Below are 17,232 nucleotides of genomic sequence, written 5' to 3' on the forward strand. Positions count from 1 at the left end.
TGTCACACCTAGTTGAGTTCGAAAGCGGCTCCACAACCACATTTCATCTCAATCGGGAAGGTAGAATTCAAGCCGAAGGCGGAGGTCTCCACAAGAGCTTCACTCCACACTCTTTACATCCACTTAAAATGTTGCCATGAGCGCCAGACGTCGGTGACTGCATGCGATGCGGCTGATGATGTACCGCATTGCATTCAGGCACAATGCAAGTTATTGTTGACGTTGCCACAAGGCCGCAGAAAATAGTGGTAAGTATCTCAGCCTTTCCTGCTTGTCTGCCATTCCTTCCTCCACATCTAAGAACCATCTAGGACGACACATAGAAAGTAAGAGAGCAATAGAAGACTTACAACCAAAATTACCGCAACCAAGAAAGTATTACTGCAGCCATGGGTTCCACAGAAGCACCGAAAGATCTGCCAAAGATGCAATACCGCTTTCTCGGCCGTTCAGGCCTACAAGTCTCTGCCATATCTCTCGGCGGCTGGCTCACATACGGCGGGCACGTCGAGAACGAGAACACCTTCGCCTGCATGAAAGCTGCTTACGATACCGGCGTTAATTTCTTCGATTGTGCTGAGGGCTATGCTGGTGGCGAGTCGGAGAAAGTGATGGGCGAGTGCATCAATCAAGAAGTACAAGTGGAAGCGCAACGACTATGTCATATCTACGAAGATAAACTGGGGGTCAGCTAATGGGTTGAATCCCGTCAACAACGGTGGTCTGTCGAGGAAGCACCTGGTCGAGGGTACCAATGCCTCGCTCGAGAGGCTGGGACTTGAGTACGTGGATTTGCTGTACGCACATCGACCTGACAGACATACGCCGATGGAGGAGATTGTTCGTGGCTTCAACTTCTTAATCGACCAGGGAAAGACCTTCTATTGGGGTACCAGCGAGTGGAACGCGGACGAGATCGAGAGAGCCTGGGCTGTGGCAGAAAGGCTGCACCTGGTTGGACCGTTGATGGAGCAGCCGCAGTATAATATGCTGGTTCGCGACAAGGTCGAGAGGGAGTTCGCTCTCCTATACCCAGAACGTGGGCTGGGACTGACTCCCTTCTCGCCACTGAAGTCCGGTATCCTTACTGGCAAGTACAACGATGGTATTCCTGAAGACTCCCGTTTCGCCACCAGCGACGACAACTTCGTCAAGAGCATGCAGAAGCGCTTCGAGACTGAAGACTGGGAGCAGGAGGCCAAGAAAGTGAAGGCGCTGAAGCCTGTCGCAGAGAAGTTGGGTGTGAACCAGGCGGCCTTGGCCATGGCGTGGGTGCTTAGAAACCCACATGTGAGCAGTGCCATTACTGGTGCTAGTCGACCCCAGCAGGTCTACGATGCTGTGAAGAGCTTGGAGGTCATTGATAAGCTTACGCCTGAGATTATGAAGGAGATTGATGAGATCTTGGGCAACAAGCCCGAAGAGCTTGTCATGAGATTTGGTTAGACGTGTTGTGGGTGTTCAATGCCAAGATCTATTGTCTTCCTTGTTGCATGTGTTTCATCGTGGTCTTGTTGACAATGTTATATCGATTGCTCCTACCATGTGGTCTGTGGGTCCGTCGGTCACGTCCTCCACTCAGAAAAGCATTCACCTCTGTTTACAAGAAGTTAGAGCCGAGCATCTTAACCCGACGATCATTCCGCTCAATCTGCTTCGCTTCGGGGTTGTTGCACATCAGATGCTTGCTGTAGGGCCTACCTAGGTAGCGTAGCAGTCAGGGCATTGAGTCGCATCGTTAGGCGCGCGGCAGCAATCTACGGGAAAGTGGTCTGCATCATCGCGAAGCTGAGTTTATTGCAATCACAGAGCTGCAGGTCCAGGAAGAGTCGATGTCTACTCGGCAGAGACGGCACTCGTGCATTAGTAAACGCATGGATCGCTACTTGGCATGCGTTTCGCTCTACCCAAGGTTTCAACTCCGATGAACGGCCACCTTCAAAAATTCGAAGGACAAGAACGATCAGATGCAACAGCAATTTCACCGCATTTCGCTCGATAGCGCCCCACGATCGGAGCCTCCGATGTAACAAGCGACTCTCTCATCTAGGCTGGCGGAAGATCTCAGCAGGGAAGTGGCAAGCATCAATGCAAACTCTGCTCTTGCCGCTGCACCTAACCTTTCTTTCCGCATCAATAATTCCGCTGTCCTACCAAAATCTTCTTCTCTCAATAGCCGGCACCGAGCTCCGCATACGGACACAGGAAAAGGCAGGTAGGTAGGCCATGCTACGACGATTACGAGTCACGATGCGGCAATCGAAGTCTTGCTGTCGTTCAATCGGCAGACCACCCTGCCTAAGTTTCTTTTTCTCTTCCTACTAAATTTACCCTATTGCTCTCTTGAGGGGATCACTCCACAGGCATTGACTCAGCAGTATCTCTCAGACCAGTCTCTACCACAACCTCGGTTGTCGTGTTGTTTGGCATTGGGACCGACCTCGCTGGCATCGACTACAAGCATCCGCTCTACTGAACGCAACGTCCAGCAATGACGACCAATCCGGAGGCAAACACCACCAAGGAGGTGCAGTCCGAGATCTTCGAAAAAGAACAACCCAAACATGACCGACGACGATCACACATGTCCATCGAGGACGCCAACTCGAACTCTGGAGACAGCATATTAACAGAATCCGACCACGACTCCGACGACCACCACAACAACTACAGAAGATCCCTCGCCCCACAACTCTCCCGCACCTCCTCCACCGGCGCCGTCGGCGGTATCGTCGCCACCTCCCTCAACCGAACATGGACGCAAGGCACAACAGGCACCGCTAACGACCCAGCCTTCGAAGTCGACTTTGCCGACCACGACCCAGAGGACCCTCAACAATGGCCACTATGGTACAAAGCCATTATCCTCGCCGTCATGTCCTACGGCACGACGTGCGTGGTCCTCTACTCCACGAGCTACACATCTGCTATCCCAGGTCTGCAGTCCGCGTTCGGGATCTCGGATACGATCGGTGTGTTGGGAGTCACTACCTACCTCTTCGGGATGGCGACTGGAGCTGTTATCTTGGCGCCGTTGAGCGAGATGTTTGGTCGTCGACCGATTTACATCGTGGCTTTGGGCATGTTTGTTGTCTTCGTGATCCCGACGGCTGTGGCGAAGAATATCGAGACGATTCTGATTACGAGGTTCTTTGGGGCGTTTTGTGCGGCCGCTATGATTTCTAATGCGCCGGGGACGGTCAACGATATAGTAGACGAGGAACATCGTGCTCTGGCCTTCTCCATCTGGTCGATTGGTCCCATGAACGGCCCTGTTATCGGTCCGGTAGTCGGTGGTTTCGTCTTCCAGTATCTTGGCTGGCGATGGACGTCGTGGGTCGTTGTGATTGTGGCCAGTGTGGCGTGGATCGTCGTGAGCCTGGTGAAGGAAACATACGCTCCGGCTATCCTTCGAAAGCGAGCAGCGAAGAAGCGCAAGGAGACCAACGACGAACGATGGTGGAGCCGGTACGACGACAAAGAAGAACTGTGGCCCCTGCTCAAGCTCAACCTGTCCCGACCTTTCGTCATGACCGTCACGGAGCCGATATTGCTTTTCTGGGACGCTTATATCTCCTTAGTCTACGGTGTCCTCTACTTATGCTTCGTCGCCTACCCCATCGTCTTTAGTGGTCTTCGAGGCTGGTCACCTGGTCTCTCCGGACTCGCCTTTTGCGGAATCGGAGTCGGCTCCATGATCGTCATCTGTGGCGAGCCGCTAATCCGCAAGATGATCAACTCCCACAAACCAGATCCCGAAAGCGAGACGGACGATGTTCCACCCGAGGCAATGGTCAGTGTAGTCTGCATCGCGGCTGTCCTGATCCCAATCGGCGAGATCTGGTTTGCTTGGACGGGTACACCGAATGTGCACTGGATTGTGCCTATACTGGCGGGTATACCCTTCGGCATGGGCAATTGCGGCGTCTTCATCTACGCTACGAACTACTTGGTCTACTCTTACGATATCTACGCCGCCTCTGCCCTGGCTGGAAACGCTGTCTTGCGATCGATTATGGGCGCTACTATGCCGTTAGCTGGCGAGTCGATGTACAGGACCTTGGGGGCCCATTGGGCAGGCACACTTTTGGCACTCCTCGAAGCATTGTTCATCCCCATCCCGTTCATCTTCGTAAGTTCCTGCGTTAGTCTCAAATGAGCGCCGAGCCATACTAACGAATGCGTCGTCAGTACCGCTACGGCTGGAAGATAAGATCAAAATCCCCACTAATCCGCCAAATGCGCGAAGATCGACAGAAACAAGACGCCAGACGGAAAAGAGCGGAGGAGAAGGCTCTTAGAAGGGTAGGAGCCGAGGCTGAAATGGGTGCTGGGATGGCTACGATGGCGGCTGTGGATGAGCAGGTCGATGTGGAGAAGGAGATGCGTGTTGATTTGGAGAAGGCTGGGTCTGGAGGGTCCGCCTCTGCTGAGGTGTGATGCGTGATGTAATTCTTAATCGTGTTTGAGAGCGATTTTGAGCGTTCTAGCGTATTATGGTGGGTAGATTCTATAGACAATACAGGGAGGCGTAATAATGATGATACTAAGTCAAATAACGATTGCTTGGACAGAGGACAAGAAGGGTAAGAGCCCGGAGCTGCATGCATCTGATCTTTGTTCCGCTCAAACGACTCAGGTGAATTACGTCTTCCGAAGATATCAGGGCCCTATCCATCGTCAGATCTAATCATGTAACTCACCTGCACCGCATTCTTTCATATCCATTCTCCGTCGCCATTCGCTGCCTCTCTCCGCCTCCTCGGCTAGGATTGATCAAATTACATCACGCATTGGTCAGGTCACTGTTTCTCGTGGGTAGTGGTCCAAGTAGTTGAGGTCCATCAATCTGTAATAAAGACGGAAACACGTGATATAGGAGGAGCAGATGTTAGTACATAATTGTACGGTATAGTCATACAACCCAATTCCGCGCTAGACGATGCAATCACCTTCTCGCAGCAGGCCCCGGTGTCCAACTCTCCGGCTGCCAATTCTCGCTCGGCGCCCCCGCCGGCCTCTGACCAGCCCAAGGCGCCGGCTCCGTCTTCCTCTCCAGATTCCTCGGCGCTTCCCTCGTCCCACCCTTGAACCTCCCCTCATCCACCTCCTTCCCATCCTTGCCCTCCACCGCCACAGCTGCCACCTTCCCCATATCCTCCACGCCACTAGCGACGCCCTGTTTATACTCTGGCTCGGTCTGCTGCGCGTAGCCACCTGGATCCTTGGGCGCCAGACTCGGTTGCGCTTGGGATAGGTTCTTGGAGGGGGAGTCGAGGTAGGAGGGCATGCTGTTCCAGCGTTCGTCTGCGCGGGCGGCGAGGATCTTCATGCTTTCTTGGCGGGAGACTTCGTATTGTTGTTCTTGGAGGGTTGGGGCGAGGGGACGGGTGTGGCGGAGCCATTGGTGCCATTGTGCTGTAATCACATTATTAGTCAGACGTCGCGTAGAGATTACATGGAATGTAATGTTGGTAGGCACGTACGTGATATCTTCACATCCGCATAATGTGGTGTGTTGCTGTATTTCACTATCCGCCTCCATCGTCCTGCTTGCAAGGCATCTCGGAACTCCCAGAAGGTGTTGCCGGCTAGGTCGTTACCGACGAGGAACTGTTTTCGCCATGGGAGGCGCAGAGCTTTCCATCGGAACCAGAGATTACGGATCGCGCCTGGTGCTTGGAAAGGCGTCGACATGAGATGGTATTACAGTATAATCATCGTCAAATCTGATGTGATGCAACACTTTGTCTGTATGCAAGGATGATCTTTAGATATGCCGCTAGTGTATGCACGATTACGCCACGAGGGGCTCACGCGCAGATTGTGGCTGATGATACGGCCCCACCATCGTCATCTGTCGAAGTCGACCTGGAAGCTGGGGAGGCCATGAACGGATGAGAAGAGAACATGTGTCAGAAGGGAAGCTATCACATGAACTTTTGATCTCGCTACCTGGACACTCGAAATCTACTTCTTCTTTTCTTCCCCCAACAACGATAACACCCACCACTGCAACACCCTCCCCTCAACCGCAACCATGGCAGACGCGGAGATGCCATCCTCCCTCCAACCCATCCTCGATCAAAAGACCCTCAAATGGATCTTCGTCGGCGGCAAGGGAGGTGTGGGGAAGACAACCACCTCCTGCTCCCTCGCCGTCCAAATGGCCAAAGCCCGCAAGTCAGTGCTGCTGATATCCACCGACCCGGCCCACAACCTCAGCGACGCCTTCGGAATGAAATTCGGCAAAGACGCCAGGCCTGTGACTGGCGTCGAAGGCCTCGCTGCAATGGAAATTGATCCGAATGGATCCATCAACGACCTGATCTCCGCCGGAGGTGATGAGGCACAAGAAGCCATGGCCGGGTTGGGAGGAGTAGGAAGCATGTTCCAAGATATGGCCTTCTCCATCCCGGGAGTAGACGAAGCCATGTCCTTTGCCGAAGTCCTCAAGCAAGTCAAGACCATGTCCTATGAAATCATCATCTTCGACACGGCACCTACAGGCCATACCCTCCGCTTCCTGCAATTTCCATCCGTGCTCGAGAAAGCGCTGGAGAAGCTCTCCGCCCTATCGCAGCAATTCGGCGGCATGATTAACAACCTCGTCTCCGCCCGCGGCGGCCTGCCCAACGGTCAAAGCTTCGACGACGTCTTGAAACGAATGGAAGACCTACGCAACACCATCGGCGATGTCAACAAACAGTTCAAGAACCCGGACCTCACCACCTTCATCCCCGTCATGATCCCCGAATTCCTCTCCCTCTACGAAACTGAACGCATGATCCAGGAACTCGGAACCTACGAGATCGACACCCATGCCATCGTGGTGAATCAGCTGTTGTTCCCGAAGAAGGATAATCCGTGCGAACAGTGTAATTCGCGCCGGAAAATGCAGAAGAAGTATTTGGAGCAGATTGATGATTTGTATGGGGAGGACTTTAATGTGGTGAAGATGCCTCTACTGGTGGAAGAAGTCCGGGGTGTGGACAGTATCACGAGTTTCAGCCAGATGCTTGTGAAGCCTTATGAGCCGCCGCAGTAGTGGGTGTGAACTTTGGGACGACTGGTATGAGGATGATCAGGATGATCATGATGAGATGCATCGTATGTTGTTTGCAGCTACATGAGCAAGCGAGCGGGATCTTTCGTGCGGCTAAGTAGAGATACATGATGACGACTTACTATAATGAGATTAAACGCGATGCGGCGCGATATATGCATTTTGCTCTATACCTTAACCAACCTGCTTCCACATGACCATACTGAATGCGCTGTGAGACTACACCCACATGAGTCAATTCGTGCATCAATTCAAGCCCTTCTCAAGCATCTCCACCAGATCATCCAGCCTATCAACCACTACATCCGTCTTCTCATGCGTCTCCAACCCCTCCTTTCCCTCACTCCGTAACAAAACAGTCAAAGCACCGGCATCGTAGCCCGCGGTCATGTCGTCTATACTATCGCCTATCATGATGAGTGGCAATAGTCTCTCATCTGATGGCGTTGAGGGCACGGAAGACGAGGTTGTGACGCCCCAGGAGTGGGCGATTTGTAAGATCCCGGCTGGTGAGGGTTTTGGCGGCCGGAAGTCCCGGGTTATGATCGGGTGGAAGGGGTTGATGTGGTGTGGTATGTGGGTTTTGAGGAGGTGGTCGACTGGCGCGCTGTGGAACATTTATTCATCAGCATAATCGGAGAATCGTGAAAGATCCATTCGATTCAGGTAGAACACATACTCGAAGTTCCTCGTACATATTCCCTTTTTAATGTCAAATTGATCCAGAAACTCCATCAACGCCACCAGACCTGGCTGCGGAATCTGCTTCGCCATCGCTTCCGTCTCAATCGCCTGGATCTTTCCAAAGGCAACTTTTTGCTCGGCGTCCGAGAGGGAGTGAATGTAGTCTAGGATATCTTCTTCCTTTGGGATGGAGCACGCTTCACGCATGGTCTTGAACATGTAGTTCTGGGGTTCGCCTTCTTGTGACATTGATTAGCGACAACGATCATAGGATGGAGTGATGGTTGGCAGTCCTTACAGAGCGTGCCGTCCATGTCGAAGACTATGCCTTGTAGTTGCATTCGTCCATCGTCAGGTTTGGTGGAGTTGGCTTTGAATGGTGGTACGAAGCGGTGGCGTATTCGCTTCTGAGGTGCTGTGCTCATCTTGACTTTCTGGCATGCACGGCGGAATAACGTAGGACGAAAACACGACACGACTCGGCTTGGTACAGTGTGAAGCATTGGACAACAGATAATCAAACTGCCATGCAAGGCTGAGATCGAAATGAGCAAGCATGCACAAATTCAAGGATGTCGTCAAAGGACGGAGAATCTTCGGCCGAAGATACAACGACGACAACATACCTTAGTATTGTATTGTAATCCGACTCCCTGTACCATCGACCTAAGCATGTGGGTACTGACCCGGACCTTACTTACTACCATGCTGCTCCTGCAACCCTTTGATCAACTCCCTCATCTGTTCATACCCCAACACCCTCGCCTTGCCCTCAATAACCTCCGTCAAATACTGCTCGAACCCCTTGAACTTGAGATCAGGATACAAGTCCTTACTCGTTAGGTAACCGAGGTATTTCGCGTTCTCCGGCGTGTTGTCACCGCGGATACCCCAGGAGATATGGTATTGCGACTCGATTACCATGAGACCGGCGAGGAAATTGTTTTCGGGGTCAGCGGCGAAGATGGGGGTGTTGGTGGCGATGCGAGATTGATATGTCTCCAGGCTATCGTAGTTACGTGGGATGGTTTCGCCGGAGAGTTTTTCCATCATCTCGACGATTTGGTTGGGGGAGAGGACTTCATTGTAGACAAGCACAGATTTGTTCAAGGTCCGGTCATCCACTATGATCTTGGCGACATACTTCCCGATATCGTAGAGATCAGTGACAGCATTGGGAACATTTCCATCTCCAGGCAGGTTCTGGCCTTTGAGCATAATCGCGTAGTCGATTTTGCCGGAGGGTAGTTCGCGATGAGCGAGCTGGTACCACCAGCCTACGTCTACGATTGTGAAGGGGAGCTTGGCCACTCTGATGGCGTTGTACACGACTTCTTTCTGGTCGCGCAGGAGGTGTAGACCGCCGGCTGGCATGGCAGTGATGAAGGCACAGGGTAGGACTGTGCTGTGTCAGGGTGGCATAATATGAATTGGTTGTTGGATACCGAGACGTACAGCGCTTGACGCCAACTTCTTTGGCAGCAGCGACCAATGGTAGCTGGTCGAGTTGGCTGCGAGCATCGATGGCACTGATCAGAATCTCAATACCGTTCAACGCCTTCACAAGGTCTTCGTGGGAGCCGTGCAGGTCAATGGGACGGAGCTCGGCGCCCAGTTCCTTCAGAGCTTGCGCCTTAGGCTTTGACAGGGAGGATGGTCGAGTCAGAGCTACAACGTTCTGTCGTGATATCAGTTGCTATGAGGCTAGTCTGTCGCGAACATGGATGGACTCACGAATCCGCCTGCCGCGAAGAGGCCTTCGGCAATCGCTCCTCCTGTCTCGCCTGTGCCGCCGATGAGGCCGACATTGATTGGAGCCATGGTACTGATGTCAGTTTCCTGAGTCAAACTCGGTCTTTGATGATTGACGAGGGAAGTGCTGGTCATACTTGGCCCATTGGACATTACATCGAGCTCTTATACAATCTCCGAAACACGAGCACAAACCTTGACATGGATGGGAACTTCCCTCCTAGTATGCCTCGATCACGCCGGCAAGGGAGGTGTTTGTGCAATGGCAATTAATAAGCCATCATGATGCGGCCGCTTTATGCTTTGTGCATTTTATCCCGTGCACAAGCATGTTATTCCAGTCATACAGGCTGCATTAATCTCTCCGTTGAACCTCGTATCGAAAGCGAAGTGGCATGTTCGGTGCAACTACTGTACTCGCTGCCCAGCATTTTGCGCTGACCAGGAGTGGACCAGCAGGAGGCTGAGAAACGGTCTTCTTCCTGGTTCGATGCCCGTTGCTAGCCTTGGCAGTGGAGACTCCTGGATCTTGACATCTTCGATTCATGCCAGCACCGTTAATACCATTGTCGTGAGTCGTATGGTCCCTCTCTCAACAATGTCGCATGAAGTACGTTGGATATTCCGTCCAGATCCGGATATCCTTGGCCTAAAAGGTTTGCGCACTGTGTCCGGATCTGGACGGGATGGTACATGACGGGACCATCCTTGGTATGCTTGGCATGTTTTGCTTTCTTCCTTCGTCTCTAGGCGGACGTCACTGCTAGGACCAATACCATCGTCCGTGGGCGAAAGTGATCCTACGAGGATGCGACACTGATAGCGCGCGATGCCATCCACTAGATGATCGATAGTGAAGGTGCTACGGTATAGATAAAGGTTGGCTGTTTCTCTGAGTCTATATTCAGAGAGCCCAAGTGCTTGTTCTTGACTTTCAGGAATCTACTAAACACCTTGGACGATGCTGACTGCTCTCATATTCGAGCTGCTTGCTCTTACTGTCGCGGCTGTCGCTCAACAACCCTCGGGGTAAGTGAGGAGACCATCTATCATCCTTGACCAGCACTGATAGAAGCAGCATACCCACAGGTCTCTCTGTCACCTTCTCTGACGACGACGCGCAGTCTACATGCAGCAATGACACATCCAGCAGCAGCCCGGCTTCGGCTATATCCATCAAGACATTGTCGTACCCAGCCATTTTCACATGCTTCAATCTGAACGAAACCTGGACACGACCAAATGTAACCTATAGTACCAGGCCATACACATGCTCTGGCTCGAATATTTGCGGCGTCAACTATACCCTGGGAGGCGTAGAGAACTGGAACGCACAAGCCAACTACTCGAACTACTATTACTCGCAAGCGACTTTCAGTTCTAACTTCTCCAAAGCCAACGGTCACGATGTCGGCCAGCTGTCTTTCCAGACCTGCGCTGGTTTGGATTGTCAGCAGCAACGAGATAACGAGTTGGGAGCCGAAGTCTTGCCCTGGATTCAGTCAAACTGTATCACAGGCGGTGAGTGCTTCAAAGCACCTTACAACATCAGAAGTTTTGCATTGGTTCCGTCTGGAACGAATACGGGCCAAAAGCGGTGCACTGTCGGAAACTCACGAGGTGGTGACCCAGCCTTGAGTGCGAGTGCTGCTAGACTCTCGAAGGGCGTCTTGCTACCACTGGGTATAGTCTTGGTACTTGCGGTCTGGCTTTGATTCTTTGGCCTCGCAAATCCTCAGAAATGGTCATGCAACGTCTGTAGATACCCGAGAATTTTCAATTAGACCATGACTCCGACTTCGAGACTAACAAAGACTCAGACGTGACTCGAGCGTGGTCAACGAGGACAAAGATCAAGCCTTGTTCTTTTTGATGAGCTCGATCGAAGACAAAGAGATACACTATCACAATGTGTGTATCTACTGTAGTGCAGCTCATCCGGACAAGTTGGCCATGCTTATCGTACAGACCACGATCAATCATGTCCAGCCATGCAACATCTTGCGAAGCCGACCTATGCGGAGGTTCAGCTATAGCTGCAGGAGTAGGCAGGAACCTGTGTATTCGTACGCTGGGCGTCGGACAGTCCTGCACAGTACATCTCTCCCTTCCACACAAGGCATCTAACGTCGTCGCAGCGCTACGGGGACCTGATGCGAGAGACCAGACAAATCCTCTTCGAACACAACTCCAAGGCTCACTACAGGTGACCAAGACTAGCAGTGGCACAAATAGACAAGGTAAACTAAAGCATCAAGTCCACCACGAGATCAAAGCACTAAATCGAATCCGTAGTCCAGGACATCCAAACGTCCTTGATATGATCGCACCAGACGAGTCCGAAACTATCAAGACATGGTTCACGATGCCACTCTGCAGTAAGAGCACTCTCCACGACATCCTGACTTCTTGGCAGCAACCTCACCTTGATCTTCCAGATGCAATCGGCTGGCACGTAAGCGCGCAGCTAGCACAAGCATTGATATACCTCCACGGTGGTCTGCAGGCGAACGGCAGGCTCGCGGAGAAGTGGCCAGCCATTGCACATAACAATCTTCACGCAGGTATTGTTTTCTTTCGACCCAACGGGCAGGCTAATCATCGTGAGTATCCTACCATTGTCCTTGCTGATTTCGACTAAGCGATTACAGAAGATTCTTCCAAGACACGAGCGGAGATAGTCGAGCATGAGCGGACAGATATCAATGGCTTCAGTGTTATTGTTGGAAGGATCAGTGTGAGGGTCAACGACGAAGTATTCGGGAAATGGGCAGCTGCAGTGAGCGAAATTCATGCGCCAAAATAAGGAACGACCCGGTATGACAATGTCCTGCAAGACCTTTCGAAGCTCATCAAGGCAGGTATGAAGAGACGTGAGAAGCTATACGAACCACTATCGAGTGAGTTTGCAGCATTGTTTGGGCTTCCCATGGTCAGCGATGCTGAGCTTGAGAGATTATTACCCGCCACGTTAGAGTTTGATTTTGGGAATATGACTGATGACTGAAAATATCATCCCGCCACATTCTCAGCGACCCTCTCCCCATTGGTGGTGATTTTGCTCTCTGCCCGCTCTGCCACCTTTCCAGATGCTTGAAACAGTTTAGCAATGGCCTCCACAGTCGTATTCCCACCAGACAGTATGATGCCAATGTTCCAGCCCTCAGGGCCAGCTTCTCGCTCTACCAGCTTTCTGAAATCCTCGTTATATAGCATGACAGCTAAAGGGACCGCAGCAGATGGCTCGATGAACAGCTTTGCTCGCTCCATGGCTAGTCGCAGCGCAGCTTTGATCTGGCTCTCGTCCACACTGTAAATGCCATGCAGTTTCTCCTTGTCTGTGATGATATTCCATGGTATATCACCAACAGGCGTCCGAAGTCCATCAGCGATTGTAAGCGTCTTGACTTTCTCGATCCGCTTATTCTGCTTCAAGCCGAGCTCAGCATCATTTGCACCCTCGAAATTGGGCTCGGCACCAAAGACCTTTATACCTGTACCGTGCAGAGCAGTGCATATACCACTGAGCATGCCCCCACCACCTATTGGCGCAATGACAGCGTCTAGCTTTGTCTTACCAGAGATGCCGAGGGCAGGCTGCTCTGCAAGCATGTCCTCTACTTGCTGTTCGAGCTCCAGTGCCTGCGTACCTTGACCAAGAATGATATTGGGATGGTCATATGGTGGGACAAGCGTGGCACCGGTCTTCTCGATGACTTCAGCTACGACGGCCTCTCGCTCATCACTTGTACTGCCACTGAAAATGACATGGGCGTTGTGGCTCTTGGTCCCAGATATTTTAGATGGTGTACTAATCGTTGGCATTACGATATGGGCTGGCACCTCGAATGTCTTGGCCGCAAGTGCAAGAGCTTGAGCATGGTTTCCTGTATGATGCCATTAGCCTGGGCGTCAAATACGGGCGAACACATTGCCTGTGTATACCACTGCTGTGTGTGACTACGCCCTTCCGTCTCACATTTTCGATCCCCTCCTCTTCTATCAACCTGCCCAGTGCGTGGAATGCTCCTCTGGCCTTGAATGCTCCGATTTTCTGCTGGTTCTCGCACTTGAAGAACAGCCTGACCTTGGGATTCGCCTTGTACTCCGCCGCACTGCCATTTTTGGTCGACTCATGAGGTGCCGACTCAGACGCTGTGTTTGGCCCGCTGCTGGGACATCTTTCTGACTGTGGTGTTGACGCAAGGAGGTTGATCGTATCACATGTCGCTACTTGTGTCCGGTGAATATACGGCTCAATGCGCTTGTGAGCATCTAGGACAGACTTTCTGGTCAATGGTGGACATTTCGAGAGGTCTGACATGATGGAGTGTAAGAGGAGATGCTGGAGACATCGCCATCTTGGTTGATAAATATATTTGAGTTGATATGTTCTCGTGTATGGTGCGGTGGGTCTGCGACATCGCTACAATAGGAAGGTACATGATCCCACAGCCATGACTCTTAGGCTTGCTCACGCCGCAAGCCGCTGATGGATGATGGAGAGCTCTGATCTTAAGAAAGGCACCATATCGGTAAAAGCCTTCTACATGCCCAGAGGACCACCTAAAATCGTATTCCTGGAAGACATCTTGATTGCTAAGAGCTATGTTGCTACGTACTGAGCCTACTATCACCTGATGGTTCTACAGTGGCGGAGTCAAACGAACACGTTATGCTCGCAGCTTGAACTCAACCATCGGCCCATCTCGCATAGCCACGAAGGCATCGAACAGCTGGTACACTCTTGGGTCTTGGTAGCCAGGCGGCTTCGATGGACTGCCACCGCCAACACTATCAGCAGCATCCTGGCTCAGCTCGAAAGTGTATATCAGTTTGGCTGACACGATCTTCATCTCCATCCATGCCATGTTCATGCCAACACACCCACGATTGCCTGTGAAGAAAGCACAAAAGCCACTGTCTGCAAGCGCTACCTTCTCTGCTGGATCACTGTCGGGATCTTCCTTATCAGTCAACCAGCGCTCTGGCCTAAAGACAAAAGGCTTCTCGTAAACATCCGGCTTATAGCTGAGGCTGTACAAGCAAGTGCTGACTTTCGTGTCCTCCGGGAAGAAATGACCTTCAACCGTGGAACCGCCTGGCATGACTTCACGAGCTAGATCGGCGGGGACTGGCGGCGCCATGCGGAGAGTCTCAGTGATGACTGCCTTCAAGTACTTGCATGACTGCAGCTTTGCTCCAGAAGCAATCTCGTCGTACGAGGAGAAGACCCTCCGAATCTCCGTGGTAAGCTTGTCCTGTATGCGAGGATCGCAACCAAGGTAGAAGGTCATGGCTGCTGTGACGATGGCTGTTGTGTCGGACCCAGCAATTGTCAACGCCTCGCATACAGCATATAGCTCGTTGAGCTCGTACCCAGCCTTGCCCGTAGCTGGATCCTTGGCATCAAACAAGTAGTGGAAGAAGTCCTTTCTAGCGGCCCCTTCGCCTTTGCCGGACTTGACCAGCTGCTGCTCGACCTTAGTCCGCTCACTGAGGTTGTTCTTGACGAACATCTGCCATTTCTTCAGATCCTCGGGAATGGCGAAGGTTAGTAGCCAGTCCAGACCTCTTGGCTTCATCCACAACCACCATTCAGCCATGGGCGAGTACGCAATCTGTAATCTGTCAGGCCTCGGCAAATCGAGCTCTGCCATCATGCGTAATATACCGGGTGCATCAGTTGCAAGAAGGAGCCCATCAGGTCGGGAATGTTCTTGGTATCGCTCCCAGGCTCCTTCATGTCGAATGATTTGCCGAAGCATAGATCACCAAGAATTTCAAAGACGAGATAGTTGGCTTCGTAGGCCATATTCAAAGATTTTGTCCATTCTGTGCCAGCAACGATTTTTTCCTTGATCAATTGAAGCCATCGATCAACGTTGGTGTGAATGTGCGGCTCAGCGCCGCGAAGAGCACGGCCAGAGAAGGCTTGATTGAGAACACGTCGTTTGCGAGAATGAGCCTCAATATTGGTCACATTCCAGGTATTGATAAAGTTGATGTTGTGCGGCCAGACACGATAGTATGACTCAGTCTTCTTGACATTGCTATTTGGCCCGAAGATAGCTCTGTAGGCCTCAGGTGTGTTCATAACAACGGCATCAGGACGATATCGAACAATTGGTCCTATCAACAGTCAGACCCTGCCAGCATGAGAGGTCACAATGGCCAACTCCTACCGTACTTCTGGTGCAACTCATACAGCCAGACATGTCGATTGCCTTGCACTGTCTGGAGGTAAGAAGGCCACACGCTGAGACGTGCCCAGAACGGTCCTGGGTACTTTGCGAGGTGGTGAAAGTGCAGTCGGTAGGTGCAGGTGCCGACGACGTGAACCACGACAGCTGCCAGCAGTGCCAGTACCAGATGTGGATAGCTCAGGTTGTCGAACGAGCCGAAGACCGCCATCCTGTGCAGTCGCTGTGAAACTGAATCAATAGTAATATGCACAGGGACAGCCTCGATACATATTGTGGTGTCGCAAGAATCTACTGTTATCAACAGTCCATATGAAGACTGTCGCCGAGGTGTCGAAGCCACCTTGATGCCTGCATCGGGCACTCATCCGGCAGCAGAATTCTTCTTAGGCCTGTTGTTGCATGCAGGCACGAGACGTCTCATGACTCAAAATCTGTCGGTTGGCTGAAGCCGCGTAAAAACGACTGGGATGTGCGGTTGTAGAGTAGGCGGCACTCACGGCACTGCCTATTCCATGCCGCATCTCTCAAAGTCTCGCCTTATAGACAGTGTAGAGTCGTAATCCTCGTTGTGCAGATCAAAGTAGGCGTCAGGACTGAGTGGCCGCGTGTATGATCATTCGGTGCTCACATCCCTCCTGGTACTAGACGAGTTCATGTTGCTCGTGCTCTCGTTCTACATCAGGACGGGTCCATGTTAGCCGCCATGTGATTTGATGCTATGACATTACTGTTCTAGTGTAAGACGGCAGAAGATGAGAGAAATATAGAACTAACGCGTCCTTGCAGCACAGTCCATGTTCCAGCTTCGGCAAACGGTCCTCGGGCCGCGGTCGAATGGCGGCATCTATTCTCCGAACCATTCATGTTTGTCGTACTTCTCTACAGTATCAAGCAATGGCATTTACCACCCCCATAGAAGTCGACATGACTTGCTGGCATGATTGATGTGACCAGGATCTATCCTATAGGAACAAGATGCATCGACGATTTGGGACGGGAGACTAGACTCACTCTACCAGCATATGACAAAAGACGCAGCTGGCTATCATCCTGAGCTTTATCTTCGATAGCAATGATCAAACTCCGCTCAGGCCCGTAGTGTGGACACTGAACAGCGAGACTGCCGCCCGCTTGCCTCGATGACCAAGACAGCCGTCCGGCATGTGCAGCTTTTTGATCGGCTTCTGTCCGGGCAGTCTTGCGACGAGGCGCATGACTGTGACATCTCGTCCTGCGCTTATACCGCGAGCCACGAGGACTTCCTCCACCAACGCTGCAGATCGCAAGCATCTGTCTCCTTCCGACGCTGCCCCATGCGCGAAGCGAGATGATAGCCTGCACTATCCGGCGGGACTACACAGCAGATACCGGGGCACCTTTGCGATCCTTGGCTGCGGCATTGAGCTCCTAGTCCTGCGCTTGGTCGCTGACACACTACCTTGACTTGTAGACATGGACGTACCATGGGTTCTCAACATCATGATGAGGTTACTAGTACAGTGTCACGGCCTCAACTCATAGCTG

At 52.0% G+C, this 17,232-nt stretch overlaps 7 protein-coding genes across 7 annotated transcripts; 2 read left to right on the top strand and 5 right to left on the bottom strand.

The window, feature by feature from the left end:
• Nucleotides 1–389: 389 nt before the first annotated feature.
• Nucleotides 390–1,446, top strand: LTS14_001210 (uncharacterized protein; the record flags this gene model as incomplete). Its single annotated transcript, XM_064833919.1, has 2 exons — nucleotides 390–608; nucleotides 634–1,446. 2 exons carry the CDS (start codon nucleotides 390–392, stop codon nucleotides 1,444–1,446), a joined length of 1,032 nt encoding a protein of 343 aa, XP_064698880.1.
• A 1,045-nt stretch (nucleotides 1,447–2,491) lies between these two features.
• Nucleotides 2,492–4,440, top strand: LTS14_001211 (uncharacterized protein; the record flags this gene model as incomplete). Its single annotated transcript, XM_064833920.1, has 2 exons — nucleotides 2,492–4,132; nucleotides 4,192–4,440. The coding sequence occupies 2 exons, from the start codon at nucleotides 2,492–2,494 to the stop codon at nucleotides 4,438–4,440; spliced, it is 1,890 nt and encodes a 629-aa protein (XP_064698881.1).
• Nucleotides 4,441–4,948: 508 nt separating this feature from the next.
• Nucleotides 4,949–5,697, bottom strand: LTS14_001212 (uncharacterized protein; the record flags this gene model as incomplete). Its single annotated transcript, XM_064833921.1, has 2 exons — nucleotides 4,949–5,418; nucleotides 5,487–5,697. 2 exons carry the CDS (start codon nucleotides 5,695–5,697, stop codon nucleotides 4,949–4,951), a joined length of 681 nt encoding a protein of 226 aa, XP_064698882.1.
• Nucleotides 5,698–7,312: 1,615 nt separating this feature from the next.
• Nucleotides 7,313–7,999, bottom strand: LTS14_001213 (uncharacterized protein; the record flags this gene model as incomplete). Its single annotated transcript, XM_064833922.1, has 2 exons — nucleotides 7,313–7,673; nucleotides 7,746–7,999. 2 exons carry the CDS (start codon nucleotides 7,997–7,999, stop codon nucleotides 7,313–7,315), a joined length of 615 nt encoding a protein of 204 aa, XP_064698883.1.
• A 444-nt stretch (nucleotides 8,000–8,443) lies between these two features.
• LTS14_001214 (uncharacterized protein) lies at nucleotides 8,444–9,571 on the bottom strand (the record flags this gene model as incomplete). The annotated part of the gene is made up of 3 exons (XM_064833923.1): nucleotides 8,444–9,150; nucleotides 9,206–9,428; nucleotides 9,485–9,571. The coding sequence occupies 3 exons, from the start codon at nucleotides 9,569–9,571 to the stop codon at nucleotides 8,444–8,446; spliced, it is 1,017 nt and encodes a 338-aa protein (XP_064698884.1).
• Nucleotides 9,572–12,514: 2,943 nt separating this feature from the next.
• LTS14_001215 (uncharacterized protein) lies at nucleotides 12,515–13,826 on the bottom strand (the record flags this gene model as incomplete). Its single annotated transcript, XM_064833924.1, has 2 exons — nucleotides 12,515–13,389; nucleotides 13,448–13,826. 2 exons carry the CDS (start codon nucleotides 13,824–13,826, stop codon nucleotides 12,515–12,517), a joined length of 1,254 nt encoding a protein of 417 aa, XP_064698885.1.
• A 349-nt stretch (nucleotides 13,827–14,175) lies between these two features.
• Nucleotides 14,176–15,916, bottom strand: LTS14_001216 (uncharacterized protein; the record flags this gene model as incomplete). The annotated part of the gene is made up of 3 exons (XM_064833925.1): nucleotides 14,176–15,123; nucleotides 15,177–15,634; nucleotides 15,688–15,916. The coding sequence occupies 3 exons, from the start codon at nucleotides 15,914–15,916 to the stop codon at nucleotides 14,176–14,178; spliced, it is 1,635 nt and encodes a 544-aa protein (XP_064698886.1).
• Between the last annotated feature and the right edge of the window lie 1,316 nt (nucleotides 15,917–17,232).

Source organism: Recurvomyces mirabilis, assembly GCF_035927965.1.
Source record: "Recurvomyces mirabilis strain CCFEE 5264 chromosome Unknown scaffold_2, whole genome shotgun sequence".
Classification (NCBI taxonomy): Eukaryota; Fungi; Ascomycota; class Dothideomycetes; order Mycosphaerellales; family Teratosphaeriaceae; genus Recurvomyces; species Recurvomyces mirabilis.